A 27,276-nucleotide genomic window follows, 5' to 3' on the forward strand; every position below is an offset into this window, starting at 1 on the left:
TTAATTTTGATAAATTCTAATATTTATTAAATTATAAAGTCTGTAATCAAAAAAAAAATGGATCAAGAGAAACCTCTTAACTACAAGGACTAGACAGCAAAGCCTATGAGAACGCTATGAAGTGTGTTACAAACAAGATTCTGAAACATAAGTTATAAGCTGTTTCCTTTACATTTCCATTTCAGTAACTTTACTGTTAAGTAGTTGTTATTTTAAAACCCCAAATTCACATTTGTTCTCACGTTATTTAAGCTTTCTGTTCATACTGATACCAGACATCTTGTAGGTGCCAAATTTTGGTAATGGTTTTACGTCAATCCATGCAGAAAAATATGAACCAAGGCAATAGTCAGATGAGGACCATTAATGCACAAATACACACACGCTGGCCAAAAGAACTGAAGGTATTTTAAAAAACTATAAAATAAACAGACCTCAAGAAAACTGCGTTATTACTAAACAGCTCTCAACTATTAACACCCAAGTTCTTTATATTAAATAAATTTCTCAACAGAGGTGTGTTAGACATATTAATTACAAGTCTATCCTTCCCATACCCCTTCCCACCCCAACTCCCAAAATGCACTACTGGGGATGAGTATAATGTTACGTGGGCAAAAATTTACAGATAACCATTTTCATCTTGAGCATGGATCTGAAAACTTTTATTTAAACTTCCGTTACTGTGCACTGTCCATCAGGCCTTCGAGATCTGACACTCACTGTTCCACCCGCTGCCACTGATCGATCAGATACTGTCTGACTTGGATTAGGAACCAAAAGTCTCTGTTGGGTCAAGGAGTGTTGTGCAACAAGCGCAGATACATCCTCACTATCACTACTGGCATCGGATTCGGTTTCTTCAATCGAAGTGTCTGGTGCTGGTACCCTGCCTGAAGATGGTGATTCATGCTCTTCTTCTCCTTCCCCTCTATGACTCCTTTCCGCTATGCTGTCTCCACCAAGTTGTAAATGTGCAAAAGAGTCTTCCAGAGAAGTGCCTGCATCAGGGGATGGTGTGGCGGGGCTTGTTAGCTGACCATCTACTGACGTCAGGGGCCTCACAGAAGACGACTGAACAGAAGCTCCGCTCTGAGCTGGTACACTGTCCGCTCCGTCAGCAGAGCTCTCTCTCGCCAGGTTTACAGTATTAGCATCACAGTCCAGCCTAAGTCCAGCTACTCCCTTCTTTGGTATATCTATTATATCCCGCTTGATCTTCCTGCGACGTCCATGTTCGTTTCTCCTATACTGTACCATATTTTCAAGATCGGCAACATACAGAAACCCGGCAATTAACATTTCAGTGCTCTTTTTACCTTTGGAAAAAGCATCTTCCAGCTCTCTGCTAGTGCGCTCGTCATACTGCCACCACCCATTTCTTCCTTCATAATACCAGGCATATTCACCGTTTCCTCTACTTGCTGCCTTGAGTTCTTCTGGTGACAACAAGGTTGGCTTATCAAGGAAATCTTCGGGAATTTCTTGTCGACAGAGGGCACATCGCTTTCCAAGCCATGAAGCTCCCTTCACACACAGATAGCAGAAAACATGCTTACAAGGCAGACTGACTGGGTGAACACATGTCTGCAGACAAATGGCACATTCAGGGACAGTTAGAGAAGGTGCAGTATTAGAACAGGACTCATTTGCTTTCCTGTTTGTAGGAAGCATGTTTATAGAGTGATCAATTTCTCCACAGCCAGCCATCCTGAGAAAATGAGAGAAAATACATGTAATATTAAAATCTTGTTTTAACTCTTCCAAAATCTTAATTCAACATTCAGAAAACACTTATTAAGCACCAATTATATGCAAGTCAAGACAATGGGGACACAAAATTGAAAGCAGAGAAAAAACTTATGTAGAAAAATATTTTTGATTTGAATTTATTCTTATTTGTGGGCAGGAAATGAGGCACAAATAAAAAGGTACAACCAAAGTATAGATTTGAAATAAATATACCATTTCTATTCACAGAATAGAACTAAATGCTAAGATTTTAAAATGTACACTCCATCTACACTTTTAAAATCAGTCTGGACAGTAGAGAAAAACAAAAAAATGGTTAAAAATAATTCAGATTACAATCTCAGAAAGTAACAAATTTTATACCTTTTAGGATACCACTAAGTGCAATTCTGCAATACTTCCATGTATTAATGTACTTCTGGTACTTGACAAGTAGACCATGTAAAATGACTAGAGCTGAAATCCTAGAAACTCCGTTTCTCTGCTGTATAATCTTAAAAACACTGGTTAAACCAGTCATCTCATTCCCCCTCTGTGAAACAACTTTTCTTTTAATGGCCTTTTTATTGTTGAGGCTTGTTCTAAACCACACAAACGTTCCTCTTGCTGTACTCTTTCAAGATGATCTCATCTACGTTCATGGCTTCAATTTGTTACCAACTCCTAAAATGATAATCACCAGCCCGGGTTTTTCGTTTTAGCACTAGAACTATCTTTTAATTGCCTACTTTAGCTCTCTTCTTGGCTAAAAAACTGAATTTATGATCTGTTTCCTCCTTATTTACTTATTCCCTAAATGCCCCTCTGGAGACACCTCTATTCATTTGCTTTTCAAGCCAGAAATCCATCACTGAAGCTGTCCTCGGTTCGGTTCAGTTCAGTCGCTCAGTCATGTCCGACTCTTTGCAACCCCATGAATCGCAGCACGCCAGGCCTCCCTGTCCATCACCAACTCCCAGAGTTCACTCAGACTCACGTCCATCGAGTCGGTGATGCCATCCAGCCATCTCATCCTCTGTCGTCCCCTTCTCCTTCTGCCTCCAAACCCTCCCAGCATCAGAGTCTTTTCCAATGAGTCAACTCTTCCCATGAGGTGGCCAAAGTACTGGAGTTTCAGCTTTAGCATCAGTCCTTCCAAAGAAATCCCAGGGCTGATCTCCTTCAGAATGGACTGGTTGGATCTCCTTGCAGTCCAAGGGACTCTCAAGAGTCTTCTCTAACACCACAGTTCAAAAGCATCAATTCTTCAGCACTCAGCTTTCTTCACAGTCCAACTCTCACATCCATACATGACCACAGAAAAAACCATAGCCTTGACTAGACGAACTTTTGTTGGCAAAGCAATGTCTCTGCTTTTGAATATGCTATCTAGGTTGGACATAAGTTTCCTTCCAAGGAGTAAGCGTCTTTTAATTTCATGGCTGCAGTCACCATCTGCAGTGATTTTGGAGCCCCGAAAAATAAAGTCTGACACTGTTTCCACTGTTTCCCCATCTATTTCCCATGAAGTGATGGGACCAGATGCCATGATCTTCGTTTTCTGAATGTTGAGCTTTAAGCCAACTTTTTCACTCTCCACTTTCACCTTCATCAAGAGGCTTTTTAGTTCCTCTTCACTTTCTACCATAAGGGTGGTGTCATCTGCATAGCTAAGGTTATTGATATTTCTCCCCGCAATCTTGATTCCAGCTTGTGTTTCTTCCAGTCCAGCGTTTCTCATGATGTACTCTGCATATAAGTTAAATAAACAGGGTGACAATATACAGCCTTGATGTACTCCTTTTCCTATTTGGAACCAGTTTGTTGTTCCATGTCCAGTTCTAACTGTTGCTTCCTGACCTGCATATAGGTTTCTTAAGAGGCAGGTCAGGTGGTCTGGTATTCCCATCTCTTTCAGAATTTTCCACAGTTTATTGTGATCCACACAGTCAAAGGCTTTGGCATAGTCAAGAAAGCAGAAATAGATGTTTTTTTTTGTTTGTTTGTTTTTTTAAAGTCTACAAGCAATAAATGCTGGAGAGGGTGTGGAGAAAAGGGAACTCTACAGCCACTATGGAGAACAGTGTGGAGATTCCTTAAAAAACTGGAAATAGAACTGCCTTATGATCCAGCAATCCCACTGCTGGGCATACACACTGAGGAAACCAGAAGGGAAAGAGACACGTGTACCCCAATGTTCATCGCAGCACTGTTTATAATAGCCAGGACATGGAAGCAACCTAGATGTCCATCAGCAGATGAATGGATAAAAAAGCTGTGGTACATATACACAATGGAGTATTACTCAGCCATTAAAAAGAATTCATTTGAATCAGTTCTAATGAGGTGGATGAAACTGGAGCCTATTATACAGAGTGAAGTAAGCCAGAAAGAAAAACACCAATACAGTATACTAACACATATATATGGAATTTAGAAAGATGGTAACAATAACCCTGTGTACGAGACAGCAAAAGAGACACTAATGTATAGATCAGTCTTATGGACTCTGTGGGAGAGGGAGAGGGTGGGGAGATTTGGGAGAATGGCATTGAATCATGTATAATATTATGTATGAAACGAGTTGCCAGTCCAGGTTCGATGCACGATACTGGATGCTTGGGGCTGGTGCACTGGGACGACCTAGAGGGAGGGTATGGGGAGGGAGGAGGGACGAGGGTTCAGGATGGGGAGCACGGGTATACCTGTGGCAGATTCATTTTGATGTTTAGCAAAACTAATACAATATTGCAAAGTTTAAAAAAAAAAAAAAAAACTATAGAAGGAAATTTCTGCTGCACCACACACACAAAAAAAGATGTTTTTCTGGAACTCTCTTGCTTTTTCCATGATCCAGCGGATGTTGGCAATTTGATCTCTGGTTCCTCTGCCTTTTCTAAAACCAGCTTGAACATCAGGAAGTTCACGGTTCACATATTGCTGAAGCCTGGCTTGGAGAATTTTAAGCATTACTTTACTAGCGTGTGAGATGAGTGCAATTATGCGGTAGTTTGAGCATTCTTTGGCATTGCCTTTCTTTGGGATCAGAATGAAAACTGACCTTTTCCAGTCCTGTGGCCACTGCTGAGTTTTCCAAATTTGCCGGCATATTGAGTGCAGCACTTTCACAGCATCATCTTTCAGGATTTGGAATAGCTCAACCGGAATTCCATCACCTCCACTAGCTTTGTTCATAGTGATGCTTTCTAAGGCCCACTTGACTTCACATTCCAGGATGTCTGGCTCTAGGTCAGTGATCACACCATCGTGATTATCTGGGTCGTGAAGATCTTTTTTGTACAGTTCTTCTGTGTATTCTTGCCACCTCTTCTTGATATCTTCTGCTTCTGTTAGGGTCATACCATTTTTGTCCTTTATCAAGCCCATCTTTGCATGAAATGTTCCCTTGGTATCTCTAATTTTTTTGAAGAGAACTCTAGTCTTTCCCATTCTGTTGTTTCCCTCTATTTCTTTGCATTGATCGCTGAAGAAGGCTTTCTTATCTTTTCTTGCTATTCTTTGGAACTCTGCATTGAGATGCTTGTATCTTTCCTTTTCTCCTTTGTTTTTCGCTTCTCTTCTTTTCACATGTATTTTGTAAGACCTCCCCAGACAGCCATTTTGCTTTTTTGCATTTCTCTTCCATGGGGATGGTCTTGATCCCTGTCTCCTGTACAATGTCACGAACCTCATTCCATAGTTCATCAGGCACTCTATCAGATCTCGTCCCTTAAATCTATTTCTCACTTCCACTGTATAATCATAAGGGATTTGATTTAGGTCATACCTGAATGGTCTAGTGGTTTTCCCTACTTTCTTCAATTTCAGTCTGAATTTGGTAACTTTAAGGAGTTCATGATCTGAGCCACAGTCAGCTCCTGGTCTTGTTTTTGTTGACTGTATAGAGCTTCTCCATCTTTGGCTTCTCCTAACCCCTCCCCATTCAAAACATTAGCAAGTCCTACATTTTATCTCCTAAATATCCCCTAAATCCAACTATAGCCCATCTCTGCCCTTCCAAGTCATCAAGTAAACAATATTTATTAAATTACTGCATATGCCTTTTAATGGGTCCAGCCTTGTGTCTTGTTAAAAACTTGGTTTCAGGTTAGAGACCAGGATCTATATGCCCTGCACAGTCTGTCTGGACGCCAGCTCTCATGCCAGCTTCATCTCACAGCATGCTTCTTGGACTTCAGTTTTCTTATCAGTAAAATGGGGAAAATTCATGTTTTGACTCAATTCCCTTTTCTAAGATATCTAATACACACTACATAATAAATACTTGATAAACTGAATTTAGCTCCTCTCTTTTCTGTTTATTGGCAAAAGCAGATTGATTATATTCTTTGCAGCCAAAGATGGAGAAGCTCTATACAGTCAGCAAAAACAAGACCAGGAGCTGACTGTGGCTCAGACCATGAACTCCTTATTGCCAAATTCAGACTGAAATTGAAGAAAGTAGGGAAAACCACTAGACCATTCAGGTATGACCTAAATCAAATCCCTTATGATTATACAGTGGAAGTGAGAAATAGATTTAAGGGACGAGATCTGATAGATAAGAGTGCCTGATGAGCTATGGAATGAGGTTCGTGACATTGTACAGGAGACAGGGATCAAGACCATCCCCATGGAAAAGAAATGCAAAAAAGCAAAATGGCTGTCTGGGGAGGCCTTACAAATAGCTGTGAAAAGAAGAGAAGCGAAAAGCAAAGGAGAAAAGGAAAGATATAAACATCTGAATGCAGAGTTCCAAAGAATAGCAAGAAGAGATAAGAAAGCCTTCTTCAGCGATCAATGCAAAGAAATAGAGGAAAACAACAGAATGGGAAAGACTAGAGATCTCTTCAAGAAAATCAGAGACCAAAGGAACATTTCATGCAAAGATGGGCTCGATAAAGGACAGAAATGGTATGGGACCTAAAAGAAGCAGAAGATATTAAGAAGAGATGGCAAGAATACACAGGAGAACTGTACAAAAAAGATCTTCACGACCCAGATAATCACAATGGTGTGATCACTGACCTAGAGCCAGACATCCTGGAATGTGGAGTCAAGTGGGCCTTAGAAAGCATCACTATGAACAAAGCTAGTGGAGGTGATGGAATTCCGGTTGAGCTATTCCAAATTCTGAAAGATGATGCTGTGAAAGTGCTGCACTCAATATGCCAGCAAATTTGGAAAACTCAGCAGTGGCCACAAGACTGGAAAAGGTCAGTTTTCATTCTGATCCCAAAGAAAGGCAATGCCAAAGAATGCTCAAACTACCGCATAATTGCACTCATCTCACATGCTAGTAAAGTAATGCTTAAAATTCTCCAAGCCAGGCTTCAGCAATATGTGAACCGTGAACTTCCTGATGTTCAAGCTGGTTTTAGAAAAGGCAGAGGAACCAGAGATCAAATTGCCAACATCCGCTGGATCATGGAAAAAGCAAGAGAGTTCCAGAAAAACATCTATTTCTGCTTTACTGACTATGCCAAAGCCTTTGACTTGTGGATCACAATAAACTGTGGAAAATTCTGAAAGAGATGGGTATACCAGACCACCTGATGTGCCTCTTGAGAAATTTGTATGCAGGTCAGGAAGCAACAGTTAGAACTGGACATGGAACAACAGACTGGTTCCAAATAGGAAAAGGAGTACATCAAGGCTGTATATTGTCACCCTGTTTATTTAACTTATATGCAGAGTACATCATGAGAAACGCTGGACTGGAAGAAACACAAGCTGGAATCAAGATTGCGGGGAGAAATATCAATAACCTCAGATATGCAGATGACACCACCCTTATGGCAGAAAGTGAAGAGGAACTAAAAAGCTTCTTGATGAAGGTGAAAGTGGAGAGTGAAAAAGTTGGCTTAAAGCTCAACATTCAGAAAACGAAGATCATGGCATCTGGTCCCATCACTTCATGGGAAATAGATGGGGAAACAGTGGAAACAGTGTCAGACTTTATTTTTCGGGGCTCCAAAATCACTGCAGATGGTGACTGCAGCCATGAAATTAAAAGACGCTTACTCCTTGGAAGGAAACTTATGTCCAACCTAGATAGCATATTCAAAAGCAGAGACATTACTTTGCCAACAAAAGTTCATCTAGTCAAGGCTATGGTTTTTCCTGTGGTCGTGTATGGATGTGAGAGTTGGACTGTGAAGAAGGCTGAGCACCGAAGAATTGGTGCTGTTGAACTGTGGTGCTGGAGAAGACTCTTGAGAGTCCCTTGGACTGCAAGGAGATCCAACCAGTCCATTCTGAAGGAGATCAGCCCTGGGATTTCTTTGGAAGGACTGATGCTAAAGCTGAAACTCCAGTACTTTGGCCACCTCATGCGAAGAGTTGACTCATTGGAAAAGACTCTGATGCTGGGAGGGATTGGGGGCAAGAGGAGAAGGGGACGACAGAGGATGAGATGGCTAGATGGCATCACCGACTCGATGGACATGAGTCTGAGTGAACGCCAGGAGTTGGTGATGGACAGGGAGGCCTGGTGTGTTGCGGTTCATGGGGTCGCAAAGAGTCGGACAGCACTGAGCGACTGATCTGATCTGATCTGATATATATATTGTTCTCAGGAAAAAACAACTGAAAACAGTTGTAAGGCACTGACTAACTAGGTTTCATTCATCAGGTCCTATTGCTACATTTAAATCATAGAATAACTTGAAACATTGTACTAACAGAAAGAACTAAAATTAGCTAGAGAAAGGGTGAACAATATCATCTTTTGTCCCTTTCAATTAAAAAAAATTCACTGTCAATGAAATTCTGAAAAAAAAACTTTAATTTCCACATTTAAGGCCTAATTAAAAATAATGAAGTCCTTCATCCACAAGTAATAATTTAACTGAGTAAGAGAGATGTTTGATTCTATTTGTAAGACAAAATGTTTAAATGAGCTACTGATCACCACTACTTTGGAAAAACAATAGCAACATCTCATATACACCTAAATGATCTAGGTGCCTTCTGGACAAAAGAAAGGCCAATAAATTTAAAAATTTTAAGAAGAAAAATAGAAGTCTACTAAAATGTAAATTAAGTATCTAACAGTGCAACTTGGATGAATGCCATACTTTTAAAAGATACACAGTCTCAGACCCTGTTGTATTATAAATAAAATTAACCCCAAATATCAATTTTCCATTAGATGCAGTTACCTTATCTATGAAAAAGAAGTTTTCAACCTAAAAGCATTACTCTCCATCCTGACCAATACTTTATATGAATCTTACTCTTGCATGCATAAATAAATGTAAACATATAATTAACAAATTAAAAAAAAAATGATAGACATCCCAGGGGAAGATATGAACTGTGAAAATAACATACTAGGAAAGGCAAAACAATTCTTTTTGGGCAGGTATTCTGGTTCCCTCATTAGAATGAGATAAAACTGGGTAAACATCATCAGAAAACAGGTAGAAGATAGTTAAAGCTTCATTATTTCACCTAAAGAACTTTCAACGTTCAGTTCAGTGGCTCAGTCGTGTCTGACTCTTTGCGACCCCATGAATTGCAGCACGCCAGGCCTCCGTGTCCATCACCAACTCCCGGAGTCCACCCAGACCCATGTCCATTGAGTTGGTGATGCCATCCAACCATCTTATCCTCTGTCGTCCCCTTTTCCTCCTGTCTTCAATCTTTCCCAGCATCAGGGTCTTTTCAAATGAGTCAGCTCTCCACATCAGGTAGCCAAAGTATTGGAGTTTCAGCTTCAACATCAGTCCCTCCAATGAACAACCAGGACTTATTTCCTTTAAGATGGACTGGATGGATCTCCTTGCAGTCCAAGGGACTCTCAACAGTCTTCTCCAACACCATAGTTCAAAAGCATTAATTCTTCGGCACTCAGCTTTCTTTATAGTCCAACTCTCACATCCATACATGACTACTGGAAAAACCACAGCCTTGACTAGATGGACCTTTGTTGGCAAAGTAATGTCTCTGCTTTTTAGTATGCTCTCTAGGTTGGTCTGGAGAAGGCAATGGCAACCCACTCCAGTACTCTTGCCAGCAAAATCCCTTGGGGGGAGGAGCCTGGTAGGCTGCAGCCCATGGGGTCTCGAAAAGTCGGACACGACTGAGTGGCTTCACTTTCACTTTCATGCATTGGAGAAGGAAATGGCAACCCACTCCAGTGTTCTCACCTGGAGAATCCCAGGGATAGGGCAGCCTGGTGGGCTGCCATCTATGGGGTCGCACAGAGTCAACTTCACATGACTGAAGCGACTTAGCAGCAGCAGCAGCAACAGCTAGGTTGGTCATAACTTTGCTACCAAGGAGCAAGCGTCTTTTAATTTCATGGCTGCAATCACCATCTGCAGTGATTTTGGAGCCCCAAAAAATAGCCACTGTTTCAACTGTTTCCCCATCTATTTGCCATGAAGTGATGGGACCAGATGCCATGGTCTTAGTTTTCTGAATCCTGAGCTTTAAGCCAACTTTTTCACTCTCAGTTTCATCAAGAGGCTCTTTAGTTCTTCTTCACTTTCTGCCATAAGGGTGGTGTCATCTGCATAGCTAAGGTTATTGATATTTCTCCTGGCAATCTTGATTCCAGCTTGTGCTTCCTCCAGCCAAGCATTTCTCATGATGTACTCTGCATTTAAGTTAAATAACCAGGGTGACAATATACAGCCTTGACGTACTCCTTTTCCTATTTGGAACCAGTCTGTTGTTCCATGTCCAGTTCTAACTGTTGCTTCCTAACCTGTATACAGGTTTCTCAAGAGGCACATCAGGCACATCTCTTTCAGAATTTTCCACAGTTTGTTGTGATCCACACAGTCAAAGGCTTTGGCATAGTCAAGAAAGCAGAAATAGATGTTTTTCTGGAACTCTTGCTTTTTCCATGATCCAGCGGATGTTGGCAATTTGATCTCTGGTTCCTCTGCCTTTTCTAAAACCAGCTTGAACATCTGGAAGTTCAAAGTTCACATACTGCCGAAGCCTGGGTTGGAAGAATTTTGAGCATTACTTGACTAGTGTGTGAGGTGAGTGCAACTGTGCGGTAGTTTGAGCATTCTTTGGCATTGCCTTTCTTTGGGATCGGAATGAAAACTGACCTTTTCCAGTCCTGTGGCCACTGCTGAGTTTTCCAAATTTGCTAACATATTGAGTGCAGCACTTTCACAGAATCATCTTTTAGGATTTGAAGTAGCTCAACTGGAATTCCATCACCTCCACTACCTTTGTTCGAAGTGATGCTTCCTAAGGCCCACCTGACTTCACATTCCAGCATGTCCAGCTCTAGTGAGTGTGAGTGATCAAACCTTAGTCATTATCTGGGTCGTGAAGATCTTTTTTGTACAGTTCTTCTGTGTATTCTTGCCACCTCTTCTTAATATCTTCTGCTTCTGTTAGGTCCATACCATTTCTGTCCTTTATCAAGCTGATCTTTGCATGAAATGTTCCCTTGGTAACTCTAATTTTCTTGCAGAGATCTCTAGTCTTTCCCATTCTATTGTTTTCCTCTATTTCTTTGCAATGATTGCTGAGGAAGGCTTTATCTCTCCTTGCTATTCTTTGGAACTCTGCATTCAGATGCTTATACCTTTCCTTTTCTCTTTGGCTTTTGGCCTCTCTTCTTTTCACAGCTATTTGTAAGGCCACCTATCAAGATCTCTTCAAAAAGTTGAAGGTATCAAGGGAACATTTCATGCAAGGACAAGCATGAAGGGCAGAAACACTAAGGACCTAAGAGAACAGATCAAAAAGACGTGACAAGAATACACAGAACTAGAGAAAAAAAAGTCTTAATGACCTGGATAACCACAATGGTGTGGTCACTCACCTAGAGCCGGACAACCTGGAATGTGAAATCAAGTGGGTCATACATAGGAAGCATTACTACGAACAAAGCTAGTGGAGGTGGTGGAATTCCAGCTGAGCTATTTCAAATCCTAAAGCTGATGCTGTTAAAAGTGCTGCACTCAGTATGTCAGCAAATTTGGAAGACTCAGCAATGGCCACAGGACTGGAAAAGGTCAGTTTTCATTCCAATCCCAAAGAAGGGAAATGCCAAAGACTGTTCAAACTGCCATACAATTCTGCTCACTTCATATGCGAGCAAAATTTTGCTCAAAATCCTTCAAGCTAGACTTCAATAGTAAGTGAACCGAGAACTTCCAGATGTACAAGCTGGGTTTCGAAGAGGCAGAGGAACCAGAGATCAAATTGCCAATATGTGCTGGATCACGGAGAAAGCAAGAGAATTCCAGAAAAAAATCTACTTCTGCTTCACAGACTACGCTAAAGCCTTGGCTGTGTGGATCACAACAAATTGTGGAAATTCATAAAGAGATGGGAATTCCAGACCATCTTACCTGTCTCCCGGGAAACCTGTATCCAGGTTAGAACTGGACATGGAACAACAGACTGGTTCAAAATTGGGAAAGGATCACGTCAAGGCTGTATATTGTCATCTTGCTTATTTAATTCTGTGCAGAGTACATCACATGAAATGCAGGGCTGGATGAATCACAAGATGGAATGAAGATTGCCAAGAGAAAGATCAATAACCTCAGATATGCAGATGATACTGATCTAAAGGCAGAAAGTGAAGAGGAACTAAAGAGCCTCTTGATGAGGGTGAAAGAAGACAATAAAAAAGCTGGCTTGAAAGTCTACATTCAAGAAAAGAGATCATGGCATCCAGTCCCATCACTTCGTGGCAAATAGAAGGGGAAACAATGGAAACAGTGACAGATTTTATTGTCTTGGGACTCCGAAAATCACTGTGGATGGTGACTGCAGCCATGAAATTAAAAGATGCTTGCTTGGAAGGAAAGCTATAACAAACCCAGACAGTGTATTAAAAAACTGAGACATCATTTTATCAACATCTGTATAGTTAAAGCTATGGTTTTTCCAGTAGTCATGTACGGTTATGAGTGTTGGACCATGAAGAATGCTGAGCACTAAAGAATTGATGCTTTCAAATTGTGGTGCTGGGCAAGACTTGAGAGTCCCTTGGACAGCAAGGAGATCAAACCAGTCAATCTTAAAGGAAATCAACACTGAATACTCTTTGAAAGGACCGTTGCTGGGTAAGATGAAGGCAAAAGGAGAAGGGAGCAGAGGATGAGATGGTTAGATAGCATCACCGACTCAATGGACATGAATTTGAGCAAACTCTGGGAGCGAGTAGAGGACAGGAAAGCCTGGTGTGCTGTAGTCCATGGGGTCACAAAGAGTCAGATATGACTTAGGGACTGAACAACAACAACTTTCAACTATCAATTTGCCATAGCAAATACCAAATTATGATTCTGTGTAGCTCACCAAGTATACTCCTAGTGTATCCCAAGTAAGACATGAGGAGGAAAATCTTTAAGTACTTTTTACATAATTCTGTATTAAGTACATGCAGTAGACAAGATACCATTACGATATGTAAGAAGATAAAGACATAGCAACCCAAACCACTAGCCTGCCCATCTGTAAGACACACTCCATGCACGTGTGCTGTTGCTTCAGTTGTGTCCAACTCTGTGACACTATGGACTGTAGCTTGTGAGCCTCCTCTGTCCGTGGGATTTTCTAGGCAAGAATACTGGAGTGGGTTGCCACGCCCTCCTCCAGGGGATCTTCCGGACCCAGGGATCAAACCTGCATCTCTTAGGTCACCTGCATTGGTGGGCAGGTTCTTTACCACTAGCGCCACCTGGGAAGCCTTCGATGATCTTCAAATAGGCTGAAGGCTAAACTTGTGCAGAGGATCATACAAATATGTAAGTAAGAAATGTTTTTATTTCTTTCCCTTTTGTAGAGTAAGGATTTGACAAAGAGAGTGCTAATTAAATAGAAATATTCCCTAAGTAATAAATTTCTTAGGAAACTTTAGAGATCATTTTAAAAAAGGAAATTTATTTCCTGGTTACTAAATTAATATGTAGAAATTTGGAATGAAGTTGGTCCAACTCTACTTAAGAACACAAATGTATCACTCACTTCCCAAGACATTTTTTTTTTTACCAACTGAACCCTTAATGGGCTATTATTACTTTTACACATAAATTCCATTCTTCTAAACGATGTAAAATATTTCTGGAAGATGAAAAAATGTCTATCAATGCTATTTAAGACTTCTCTGCAACAAGACCAAATACAGAGGGATATAGGCAAATTCAGTGGAAATCTGTAAGTATTCAGATTTTGTCTAATCTTCTTAAAGACATCTAATCAAAAGAAAGGTAAAATTACTATAAATGAGAAAGATCTTTAGCTTACTAATATTGAGGAACTTTCTGACACCAATAAAAACTACAAATACTGAAAAACCGATTTTTTTAAAGTATGGGCTCAGAACCCAATTAAAAGCATGAAAGAGAACAAAGAATAAAGTACTACAAGCTCTTTTGTGGAGACCTATCAAAAAAGAACGTCATCTTCTTTCCCAAAATTTTGTTTTTTTGTTTTTTAATTCCTCAAATCTTTACTTCTGTTGGAATATAAAGCGTTTGAACTTTAATACAAGTTAAAAAATTTAACATTAAAATTTTCACAATGACCATTTTTAAGTCCTTAAGACAAAATTCTTAACTTTTCCTATTGCACAGTGTCTTGTAATTGGTGGTGGTCGTGGTTTAGTTGCTAAGTCGTGTCTGACTTTTGCAACCCTGTGGACTGTAGCCTGCCAGCCTCCTCTGTTCGTGGGATTCTCTAGGCAAGAATACCGGAGTGGGTTGCCATTTCCTTCTCCAGGAGATCTTCCTGATCTAGGAATCGAACCCGGGTCTCCTGCATTGCAGGCAGATTCTTTACCAACTGAGCTACAACGGAAGTAATTTCATTTCTGTTGGATGCCTATTGATGTATGTTTTATTATAGTGAACTATTTAACAACTAACAATTACTGATTGCATAATATGTGGCAGATATTTTGTGAAATACTTTAATCCTCCTATCACCCTACGAACTGGGTCTGTTATTTTCCTTTTTACAGATGAGGAAACTGAGGTACAAAAAGCTCAGATAATATACCCAAAGTCATAGTTCATTAAGTGATTGAGCCAGCCTCAAATCTAGGTTCCATAACCCAGATGATCTGACTTCAGAGTCTTTACTCTTAACTGCTACATATTGTTTCTAAAACAACCATGTCTATCCAAATATAAGAACCACCATCAGTAATTTTAGGAAAGATAAGGCTTCAGGAAGTTACAAGAAATTTCACAGACTGATAGAAGAACGGCATCTTATCACCTGCTGCAAGAGCTATCATGTATTTCTCCTTATTCCTTTTCAACTTTGAACAGAGAACACATGTGAGCATCTACCATGCCCATGGCACTAGGAAAGGAAATGCATAATAAAGTCTGCCATCAAAGTTAAAGAACACTGCATTACCTAATGATTTTTTGATAAGTGTAACAGACACCAGGGAGTACAAAGGAAGAAATGGTAACTAGCAAGGAGGGGATAGATACATTTGAATAGATGAAAAGTACTGTGCAAAGAAGTACAGCAGAGACCTTCTATATTATGGAATCTTAATAAAGTTTAAACATTTTAAATGCAAACGGTTCGTAAACACTTCTGGTCACAGCCTTATTAAAAATTTAGGGAAATCTTACATATAATTTAAGGAGTTCAAGGATCTCTATGAAGTTGGTCCTTATACTAACTCCTAAGGAGTCAACAGGAATTCACTGAAAGGTTATGTTAGGAAGTGACAAGTTGGTTTACTAGTTTATCAAGACCAGTTGGACAGAAGTTTGGAGGAAGACTTGGCAGGATGAGGCCAAAAGGAAACTAGAATTTATAATAATCCAGGTAAAAAAGATAATGGGAAGGAAGGGACAGATGTAAGGTTCTAACAGTAGAACATAAGAAATACTAAGGAAACAGAAATGAAAGCATTTAGTTACTGATGGATGATCAAGATTCAGAATCTGAGGTGAGTTCTGACATTGTAACTTTAAGATATTTATAAAGTCTTCAAATGAAGACAGGCAGATGACAGTTGAGTTAACTGGACAGGTACGCTCAAGAAATCTAAGCAGAAAGAAGTGTCTTGAGCCACCAACACATACATGATTACTGACACATGAAAATGGATGGATGCCCAAATTAAATCTGCACACACAGCACACAAAAGGGCTAATCACAGAACCTTGGATTACTCCAACATTTGTAAGTGAGGCAGTGGACAAGAAGAATGGCAGAGAAGGATGGGGAATAAAGTGAGACTACTCCCTCAAAAGCCACAAGGAGAGACATTTGCAAAAAAAAAAAAAAAAGATCAAGCAAGGAGCAAAGTTACAAAAGTTACTCAACTTATGAAAATTTCCACAATTGTAGTGAAATACATGGTGCAAAATATGTGAACATCACACACTGATTAGCTATTTTGAGTTCCCAGAACCCATTGTGCCTGGTATCAATTACTTTTTACTTAACCAAGACACCTTTCTTTCCTTATTGTCCCAAAGACTATTATAAAAGTTTCCCAACCTCTTAGTTAAGAGATATCCTGAACCCTCAAATTAAGAAATTAGGTATGAATGACTCCTCAAAATTTATCTTTATCTTCATTCTATCTTATTCCTCTTGGCTCAGGATGGAGTACTGGTAGCTTTCCAAGCTAAACCATCCCAATTCCTCCAAGATTTCAATTAATATTCTATTCCTAAATTTCAAAATCAACTAACATGCTAAGTCTAATGATCTCTTTCAGTCTTATCTATTTGATTCCATTGCATTAAATCATATTAACCACAGACTCTATCTAAAAATTTATATTATTCATTTCCATGATGGTACTCTCTCCCAGTTATCATTTCCCCCTCTCCCCCCCCACCTTCTTTAGTTTCCCTGAAATACCAGGATTCCTCACAGAGGCTCTGAGTGACAAAATTTTCAATATTACATTTTATGCCTAGACAATCTACAGGATATTCCAAATTTATATGTATGAATGTAAATCTCATATCCCCAAAATGTAGTATCTGGAACTGTTCTGGATTCCTAAGAGCTGTATTTCCAATTCTGTATTCAAAAGGTCTACCTCAATATTCTCCAGTCACCTGAAATCAAACATGACTAAAATAAAAATTAACTCCTTTAAACCCACATCCTTTTCTCTTGGTCTCTATCTTGGATAAAACTTAGGAGTCATCCTCAGCACTCCCCTATTCCTTGGCTACTTTGCTTTTCTGCAACAAAAACCTTTATAGAATGTGTCCCCTTTGTTACTAAAGCCTGTGACCTTAATTTTGGCCTCCTGGGCACACTCTTATACAAAATACTGACCTCTCAAGTGGCCTTCCTGACCTCTCAGTCTTTTCTTCCTCTCATCTTTCCTCAGTTTAATTATCTAATTAGTCTTTCCTCCACTCAGTCTTCAGTAGTTTTCTATTGCCTACATAATGGAGAAGGCAATGGCACCCCACTCCAGTACTCTTGCCTGGAAAATCCCATGGACGGAGGAGCCTGGTGGGCTGCAGCCCATGGGGTCGCTAAGAGTCGGACACAACTGAAGCGACTTAGCAGGAGCAGCAGCACTGCCTACATAACGTCATCAAAATTGCTAAGCACTAACTTTCAAGTACACTGACACAGACTTCAGAGTAAAACAAGACTTAGTTAAAAATCCGTCATTTATTCTTACTATGTTGACCTAGAACAGTGTTTCCCAAACTTCTCCAAAGATAAGAATTAGCTGATGTGCTATCTCTTGGAAATTTGGACTCATCTGCATTAAGAGTCTAAAAATCTGTTTTCAGTAAGTGCCCTAGCAGATAATTCTGAGAAATTTGGTAAACAATGACCCAGGGAAAATGAGTTTTATCTGTTTCTTCATTAGTAAATAAGGCTACTACAATCTTATGACTGAGTTCAATAATCCAAGTAAAACATCCAGTAAGCACCAGGCAATAAGAGGTACAAATAAACACACTCATTCCCTTTACTAACTGTGAAGTCTCTGTTTCCCATTGACCTTCACACACAGGATTGCTCCCTGAGTCCTCTAAGATGCCTGGATATTTAGGCAGCTGTGCCCTTCCCCATTCCCTTGGCTTGAAAAATAATTCCTAATTTTCTGATTGTTAAGATTCTATTCATTCTTTAAGACCGAACCAAAAGTTCCCCTGTTCACTCTGAACTCTTCAGATGGAATACACTCTCTCAGTTCTGAAAGTGTTTTACTGGTGTCTCAATATAGTATTTCTTCCACTGTATTAATTATATATGTGTCTTACTTACTACAGTCTAATTCCTTGATGGCAGGGATAGTCTGATGGTCAGACTATCTGACCTACAGGATTAAAAAATATACAGAAGTATATAAACAGACAGATAACATGTAAACAGGGTTAAATTAAAACTATATTTGCCCCAATTTTAAAGAAAAATGCTTACTGGTTTCATTTGTCTTTTATTAAAATTCTCAACACTAAAAATGATATGGTAATACTTTTAATGGGAGTATATAATCAAAGCATCACACTAGAAAAGTAGATAACAACAGTTACATGTCAAATGGGGAGAACATATGAAGTAGTATCTATAAGGGTTACTCTTTGGTCAAGTATTTTAACTACTGTAATCACCAAAAACTGTCAACTTGCAAGATGGCAATATGATGTTCATTGTGTAAAAAAGTTTCATCAATAACAGACTAAAGTTCAATATGGCCAAGACAGAGGTAGTGTTAACATTTTAAAGCATATTTCACAAAGAGAAACTGATAGGAAAATAGAAGTAGTAAAACTGGGGACTAGAGTGACTCCAATAAGAATTAAAATGCAATAATGTACTTAAAAAAAAATAAATTAACTTTGTTTATTTAAATAAATTACTATGTAAAGAATAAGTAGAACCTAAAAGACCTGGAGATCCTTCCAGTTTTTTAGCCTTCTATGTGCAAATTTCTCTATCTTCCGTTTCACTTTTATAGGGATTATTCCCTATGAAGAGATTTTTTTTGGAAGCCTATATTAATAGTAATTAAATGTGAAGAAACTTGTCAATTCAATTAAAGATCTAAAAGTCAATATAAAACATTCATTTTGTTTGATTAAAACTAACTGATACTCTATTTATTACATTTTATACCAGTCATTTAACTTGTTGCAGCTTTGTAAAAACCATGATGCCATACTTACATTTCTATTACAGACCCCACAGATGCCTGCCACAAAAATAAAATCTTATCTTCATGAGTAATCAGCCAGTTTGCAGAATTTTCTCCTCCATTGCTGGATCATCCTGTGCTGCAAAAGAAAAATTTCAACATCAACTTCTCAACAAAATTAGTCAATTATGTATGATTCTTTGATTTAATAAAATTCAGTGGCAAATTTTATCTCGAAGAGGAAAAATTTCTAGACAAGGATGCCAGCTTTCCCCACTGCTATTCAACACTTCACTGGAAGTTTTAGCCAGAGCAATCAGATCAGAAAAAGATATGAAAGGCATACAAATTGGTAAAGAAAAAGTAAAACCAGATCTATTTGCAGAGATAGTAAAATTTTCTCTGTTCTCTATACAGAAAATTCCAGAGAATCCCGAAGAAAGCTGCTAAACCTAAAACAAATTTAGCATAGGTGCACTTTATAAGTTCAATGCACAAAAAGTCAGTTCTGTTTCTATATCAACAATTCAAACAAGGAATCAAGAAAGCATTCCCACTTATAATAGCATCTGAAGGAATGAAATACCTTGACCAAGGAGGTGAAAGACTTACACGCTGAAAAACTACAAGGCACTGCTTAAAGAGATTCAGAGCAAAATAATGGAAACACAACTGGTGTTCATAGACTGGAAAACTATGAAGACGACAGAACTATCCAAAGTGATCTACAGATTCAACATAATTCTTATCAAAATCCCAATAGTTTTTTTTTTCTGTTTTTCAGAAATGAAGAAACTCATCTTCCAATTCATATGGAATTGAAAGGGGCCCCAAATAGCCAACACACTTTTGAAAACGAACAAAGATGGTGAATTCACACTTAAAGATTTCAAAACTTATTACAAAGCTACAATAATATACGTGTGGTTTTGGCGTAAGAATAGACAAATACGCCAACAAAAGAGAGAGTGCAGAAATAAACCCATCTCTATGGCCAACTGATTATATTTTACAAGAAAAAAGAATTGTTTTTTAAGTGAAACAAGTTCTATATGGACATGATATGTATTTCACAGCCTCTGCCTTCCTACAGGAGGTAATGCACGGGAAGGCAAGGTCATCACATTAACTAGGACCTCCTGGTACCTATATGAATGTCCCAGTTTACAACCATTAAGATGGTTCCTGGACAGCAGGCATCTTGAGGCACCAACCAAAACATCATCTCAGTCATTAGTCCTCTTTCTTCACAGTTAGTGTTACCTCCATCCACTTCATGCCCACTACAGGAGGCTCATTTACTGCAAAGAACATACATGATGATGACAGAGACAGGCTCTACAGTAATAAGACAGAAGAGACAGCTATTCTTTCAGTTCCATGCACCTCTTACAGTGTGGGAATCTATCTCCCTAAAAAACTTGGAATTTTATTTAGTGTTTAAGATTTTTTAGATAAATGCCCTTTTAAGATAAGCCAGCATATCTCACCAAATGTTTAACAGAACAGACCAAACAATATGTAATCTATCTCAAAACTGAAGACCTTTCAAAGTAACTGACTAAAAGTGTTTATAAACAACTTGACTTTTTGTTTTACTCTGACTTCAGAACCTAGTCTTTCCATGACAAGGACTCCAGTGTCCTGACTTCCCTCCACAACCCTTTCACTTTACTAAGTGCCTACAACTTCAGTGGCACCAAAGAGGACTCCATCATTCACTTCCCTCCTAGAGTCTACTCAAAATATTAGAAACCACCCACTTTCACACACAGGACAATAGGAAACATTCTACTATTCTAATATCATTACTCTTAAACACAAAACAAACAAACCCCCACTTATTTTTCGAAGTCTCTAACCATTGGCTGTAATCCCCTAAAGCTATTCTCTTAACCCTTAAAATACTGACAATCTATCTACTCACTACTGGTCATCCAATTCATTATAATTCCTGACACCTGACTATGAATTTATTAAATATCCTTGAGAATAAACCATTCAACACCTAACTCAGAGGTTCTTGAACTTCCCCAGAGACACACATCCTCAGACTCTAACTCGAGATACTATAGGCCAGTAGACATGGGTTTCAGCCCAAGAATCTCACCTCAAGTGATGCTGATGCAGGTAGTCCCATCAAATACAATTTGGGAAACACTGTCCTTATTTTTCAATTCCTAAATTCAACAAACTTCACCCTCTGCCCCAACAAAATATGATGGCCACCTAAAACTGCTGTCTCTCTAAAATCTTAAACTCACTCTCAGACCACAAGGTCTGGTTCTTCCAGCTCACTTACTCATTTTTACACCCGTTCTTTAATTCCAAGTGCCTCTTCAGTCTCTTGCCCACCTCCTTTCCTTTCTCCAATACCTGATTCCATTTCCTTTTCTGCCCAATCTGGAGTCCAGCGATTTTAACTTCTTGAGAGAATGCTTGGCTCTCTCACATCTCTGTCTCTCATCTACACATACTCTACACACCCCCATCTCCGCATGTATCTTACAACGTGACATCTCGGCTTCTGTGCCTTAACCAGAAGTGCCAATGGAGAAATACAAAATTATTTTTCTCACTGCCCTTTCAACATGTTACATCAAACTGTCAACTTTTAGCCCTAACACCTTTGGAATCTATCCTCCATTCTCTTGCCATTGCTAGTGCCCTAGTTCAGACTTTTACCATCATTGGACTACTGCTCCATCTGATTATTTTGCTTCAGTATCACCCCTTAAATTAAGTCTCCGAATGTGATACACTTAAAAAGAAAAATGAATCCTCCATACGTGAAGCCCTATATGGGCTCTCCAGCCTACACAATAAAGTAAAGCTCCTCAGACAATATTCAACAGCCTTAAAGACCTGAAACCTAAATAACTCTCTCCCACAACCACTCTCATAGATTAATACTCTAGTTACACCAAATTACTCAGTTCTCCAAATTTCTTTTTGTAATTCTGTATTTCCTCCTACCTGTATAGTCTTTCTTTTAAGGTTTATGAATGCTACTATCTTTCTCTGATTGCCTCTGGAAAAGCTGTTCCTTCCCCTTTATTTTGTAATTTTTCTATTATTGAATTTACCATATGCATTGCAATTATCTGTTTGCTTCTGACTCTTCCAGTAAACCATGGGACCCCTGAGATAAGGATTACTTATATCTCTAAGTGGCTAGTCAACTGCCAATCAGTTGTTGCTGTCTTGAGCTGGTATTCCTTGGATGAATGAAAAACTAAATGCATTTAATCACCTAACACAATATTTACATTCTAATTGTGAACAGGCACCTAGCCACAAAAGCTATAAAGGTATACAACTTTCAATCCTTTCTTTAAACAACTTAAAATCCAACAGAGGGAGTTACCACATTTACAAATTATAAAATTGATGCCATCTTTATATCTTTTGACAAGTATATAATTTACCCAGCTATTCTTCACTGGCAGTGAATTCTCCAGAATGCAGATTAAAATCCAGGAATAAAACAGACTTTAGTAAATCTTGTCAGCTACAGGGACCTTTCCAATTACTATCTCCCGTGGCTAAAATTTCAAAGCTGACTGTAAATGGATAATAGCTGAGGGGAGGAAAATGAACTAAAACCTATATAGTAATCTAGACTTCCAGATATGACAACTGTGGTCCTCAACCAGCAGTATCAGTAGTACCTGAAAATTCTTTACAAACAAATATCCAAAGCCCCACTCTCTGCCAAGAGAATCAGATCTCCAGGTATTTCATATGCATACTGAAGGTCACTAAGTAGATGCATTATATCACTGAATCCTCAAAATGACTCTGTGAGAAATTGTATAAATGAGGAAACCCAAGCCCACAAGGATTTAGCCCCAATTCACAAAGCTATCAATACTGGGAGATGAGATTCAAACTCAAGTATATCCTTAAAAAAATATTTTCCTCAATGTGCTGTATCTCAAAGAATATCATTATCTAACAGAAATACCATGCAAGCCACATAGGTAATTTCACATTTTCTATTAATGACAATAATAAGAAACAATCAAATTTAGAGAGTATATTTCATTTAACCCAATATATTCAAACCGTTACCATTTCCACATGTACTTTATATAAATTATTAATGTGGTATTTTATACTTCTGTGTGTGTACACTCCTTGAAATCTGATACACGTTTTACTTTATAGCACAACTCAGTTCAGACTAGCCACACAGCTTACTCAATAGCTCCATGTGGCAAGTGGCTAGCATGCTCACGATGCAGGTTTAGAATGTCTTGCATACCAACAGTCTTAAAAAAAAAAAAAAAGAACCTGCAATTTAGTGCAAGAATTGTTGAATAAAGAAAACGAACTCCATGTTCCTTTACTCACACCTTTGCTTGCATAGATTAAAAAAAAATCGTATATTCTACTGTGATCAAAACTGACTGGTTTAGGTATCCCAATTCTACCAATTAGATCCATCAACTCTAGCCTCTGAAAATTGTAATGCCAACTGGGCACAACATATGGTGTGGCGTGTAATATTCAGAATAGTCATGTGTAATATTCAGAATAGTTGAGTGGCTCTCAGAAAACTTACACATTTGAAATCAAAGAATTTTTTTAAGGGAGGGAGGGGGAGTCTTTTACTTTTAACCAAAGATAAAAGAATAGTGTAATTCTAACTGCAGACCACAAATAATTTGGCAAACATAAATAACTCAAACATACATAATTCATTCTGCAATGAATGATTTGTAAATTATCACCAAACTAAATACAATTTATGAATTATTCAGTAAAATTTACCATTATATTTTGGCATGCATCTATCAACTAGTTAATGGGTTAAGTTTCCTTCTTAAGGTGCAAATTTATACAGAAACAAACTATGAGGAAGGTAACATAAAAAGAGAAAAGATTTGAAACTAATCAGTTATTTCTGCACCTCAATTCTAAAGGGAAAAAGCGGCAGACTATTTTTTAAAATATATAAAAGTTTAGAGATTATCATTTACCCATTCAACCAATCAAGTTAAACTGAAAATGAATATTGTATTATTTGTAATTTTGTGACCACTCAACAAATTCATGCGCCTATTATCTGCACCCACTGTTATTTTCTCTGAAAATATTTAGGATTAATTACGATTCTACTTTTTAAATCAGTCATGGACTAAGTTTTTTTTAGATAATAGATTCAAATAAATGATTATCTTTTTAAAAAAATCAAAGAAAAGATAAGCATGCTGAAGTTAAAATATCGAATTATAAAGATCTGAAGATTTCCTGTATTTTTCCAATTATTAACAGCCAGTGTTTAATAAAAGTTATTACTCTTTATTCAAAATACACATAATGTTCTACATAAAATGTTCTACATAAAAGAGATCAGTGACAGAAAAGAAAAATATCACACATCTTACAACTTTTGTTACAGTCAAAAAAGAAAAAGGAAAAAAAAAATTAAGGACCAGTAAAAGGAACAGAGATAGAGTGGGTGTAATTTAGCAGATACATCTTAATATGTAAGAGAGAGTCCCAGATTGAGAGATGTAACTAAATGCCCTAACGTTTTTCCATTTTTAGCTTTCCTTCTCCTCTCCTGTTAAAACAGCTTACAGAAAGCACAAGTCATACTAGGAAACAAAAGTCTTCAGTCAAAACTCACTTCTACTAAATGGGGTCCAATATTTTACACTACTCTGTGTTAAAGAATTATATTTCCACCACTTCATTTAATATTTCCCATAAAAAAAAGTTACTGTATGACAATCTCTGGGCTTCACAATCTTCATATCCAAGCATTAAACCTTTACTTTGTACTTCTCACCCAAAAATGTGGGCTTTGCATTTTAACATTAAATGTGAACAGGTAAACATTTGCAGAATTATTTTCATTTAGCTCACAATTTACATTACAATTTACATTGGCCCATTTGAAACAAAATTCTAAATCAAAGACTGAGCTTAACAAACGCTCCAATTTAAGATGTACAAGCAAAAGCAAACACATCCAAAATCTATTTTTAGAGTGGGCTTTCACTCTTCCGGTTTGCTCTTTAAAATTAGATATTTTTGGACATATTTTCATGTTTTGTTAGCGCACTTCACAGACTCCCAGACACTCAACACAAACAATATTTGCTGGTCACAAAAACAGCAAAGCCAACATCATAAATCCCGTTACTTGAGCAGGTGATTTTCTTCCTGTGTCCTATATGTCAGGTCTTTTAAAAGTATGAATATAGAATCACTTATTAAAAAACAAAATAGCCTTAAGTCTTCCAATTTCTGGAAACGTATATTGCTTTCAATGACATATTTTCAAACCCTATTTTAAAAGGACACACATTGTAAGCACTTCCACTTACCACATCACAGTTTGACCATCCAAACTGTATATAATTATTTTATAGTTAAGTTAATCATGTTCCCATTATGGCCTGCAATTGTAATTATCTTTTATCTTGCCATTGATTGTGAAAACTGATAACATCTTTCACTATTGTGATTATATAACTATTACTCACTTATTATTATTTATAATGATTGATCAACAGAAAAATAGAACTCAGTATCACCAAAACTATGATTTAATAGAAAGACCTGTATCACTTTTTAATATCCAGATGCATATCCGAATTATCTTGAAATTTTTTGAAAAACATAAATGCCCAGGTATTGCTTTTCTCCCGAGTTCCAGATATGTTTCTAATGAGCAGTCATGTTTAAAAACAACTGGACTATATGACGATCTTTTATCTAGTTTGTTTCACTTTTTCTATTTCATATTCAGTGCTCCCATTTCATTTATATTTTCCAATTCTCCATCTTTTCTTTTTGATGTTCTCAAATCTTTACCAAGCACAGTAGAAAAGCTTTGTATACATATATACAATATGCACATTTTAGAAAACTTGTGACTTTTTAGGACATTTTGATTCCACTTGCTTGACTCACTATGAATAGAATGCAGATTTCTAATTTAAAAAAATAAATACGCAACAATCAACAAAAACTTACTGTATAGCACAGGAAACTACAGTCAATATCTTGTAATAACCTATAATGGGAAATAACTTCAAAAATAATGTAGGTATAACTGAATCACCTTCCTGTGCACCTGAAACAGCGTAAGTCAACTATACTTCAATAAAATATATATGTTAAGTGAAAAAAAAAAGTAATCAAAAAAGAAAAGTACACACATTGGAGGGGCACCTGAAAATATCAATCACAAAGACAATGCGTTTTTCTACCATTTCTTGGCTTTCTTCTCTCAATTCCAGTTTCACTATTACTTAACAAACAAAATGTACCTACTTTAGAAACTTGAGAAATAAGTGCTCAGTAAAATGGTACTTAGGGAACAGAAAGAAAGCCGTACTAAATCTGATATCAAGAGAAAAAGATCTAGTTGCCAGAAGTACGTATAAACTCAAAACAATTTTTCTGCCTTTCTCTAGGTGCCCACAGAAAACAAAAAATAGCGGCCACAATGGGAACATCCATTTACCCTTTCAGACGGGATGCGGGGGGAGGTGGAGGGGTGGTAGGGAGAGAACTCCGCACCCAGCAACCAAAAGAACAAAGCAACAGCCTCGTCTTTTAAGATGCACTGAGGTTTTGGAGACTCAGCGGGTACGGAGACACCTCTCAGTGGTTCTGATGCTTTAACAACAGTGCTGAGCATTAAACCCGGACAAGACGAGGGACTGGACTGCTCGTCGGATTAGGCAAGACCCAGGAACTGAGCAGGAGGAGGAGGGAGAGAGGGGAGAGAAAGATGCCAAAGACACTCCGGAAAAACAAAATGCAGGAACTGTACGTCCGGACCCAAGGCCCGAGTGGACGCCTCCGCACGGGATGCTGGGGGCGGGGGAATTACCCCTCCAACCATCGCCGCCCCTACATCTTGAGGCCCATAAAGTCCCCTAGTAGAGGCCTGACACCTGCGCTGAGGGGACAGGAAAGGGACCTGGCTGCCACCGAAGGCAGCTACGAGGACCCCGGCGGAAGAGGCTGCGCAGTAATGGCCGCTGCTCCGCCTCTCGCACCCCGACCGTGACCAGCTCCGGGCTCTCGCCCAGGGCAGCGGCTGCGGCGGCCACGGGCAACGCGGCGTCCGTCACAGTCTTCCTGCTTCTGACAGCAACCAAGCTAGGGGCGGCGGAAAGGGCTGAGCTGTGCCACGCCGGCTCGGTTCCACTGCCGCGGCCGCGCCGGCCCAAGGGCGTCCACCCGCGTCCCAGCCCCTGACCCCGCCGCCGCCCCTCTCAGGCCCGGAGAACAGGGCCGACCCGGGGAGTGCCGCGCTTGGAGGTGACGCCGCGGGCCATCACTCCTCTCCCCGAGTAGGACCCAGAAGTGGCTTCACTTTCACCCTGCCCCTCGAGTGGGCTTCGCCCCGACTCCCACCTCTGTGGCCACAGCCGAAGCCGCCTCGCCGTCTTTTCTCTTCGGCCTCCGAGCCTGCAGCGGCCGGGAAC

At 38.9% G+C, this 27,276-nt stretch overlaps 1 protein-coding gene across 2 annotated transcripts; it reads right to left on the bottom strand.

Moving 5' to 3' along the window:
• Positions 1-27,276, bottom strand: RNF146 (ring finger protein 146). 2 transcript variants are annotated; one of them, XM_005210700.3, is made up of 3 exons: positions 27,206-27,276; positions 18,849-18,951; positions 1-1,711 (listed from the first exon to the last, which is right to left on the bottom strand). In XM_005210700.3, coding segments are annotated over exons 2-3 (1,044 nt in total). In that variant the 5' UTR covers positions 18,851-18,951; positions 27,206-27,276; the 3' UTR covers positions 1-669.

Source organism: Bos taurus, chromosome 9 (genome assembly GCF_002263795.3).
Source record: "Bos taurus isolate L1 Dominette 01449 registration number 42190680 breed Hereford chromosome 9, ARS-UCD2.0, whole genome shotgun sequence".
NCBI classification, from domain to species: Eukaryota; Metazoa; Chordata; class Mammalia; order Artiodactyla; family Bovidae; genus Bos; species Bos taurus.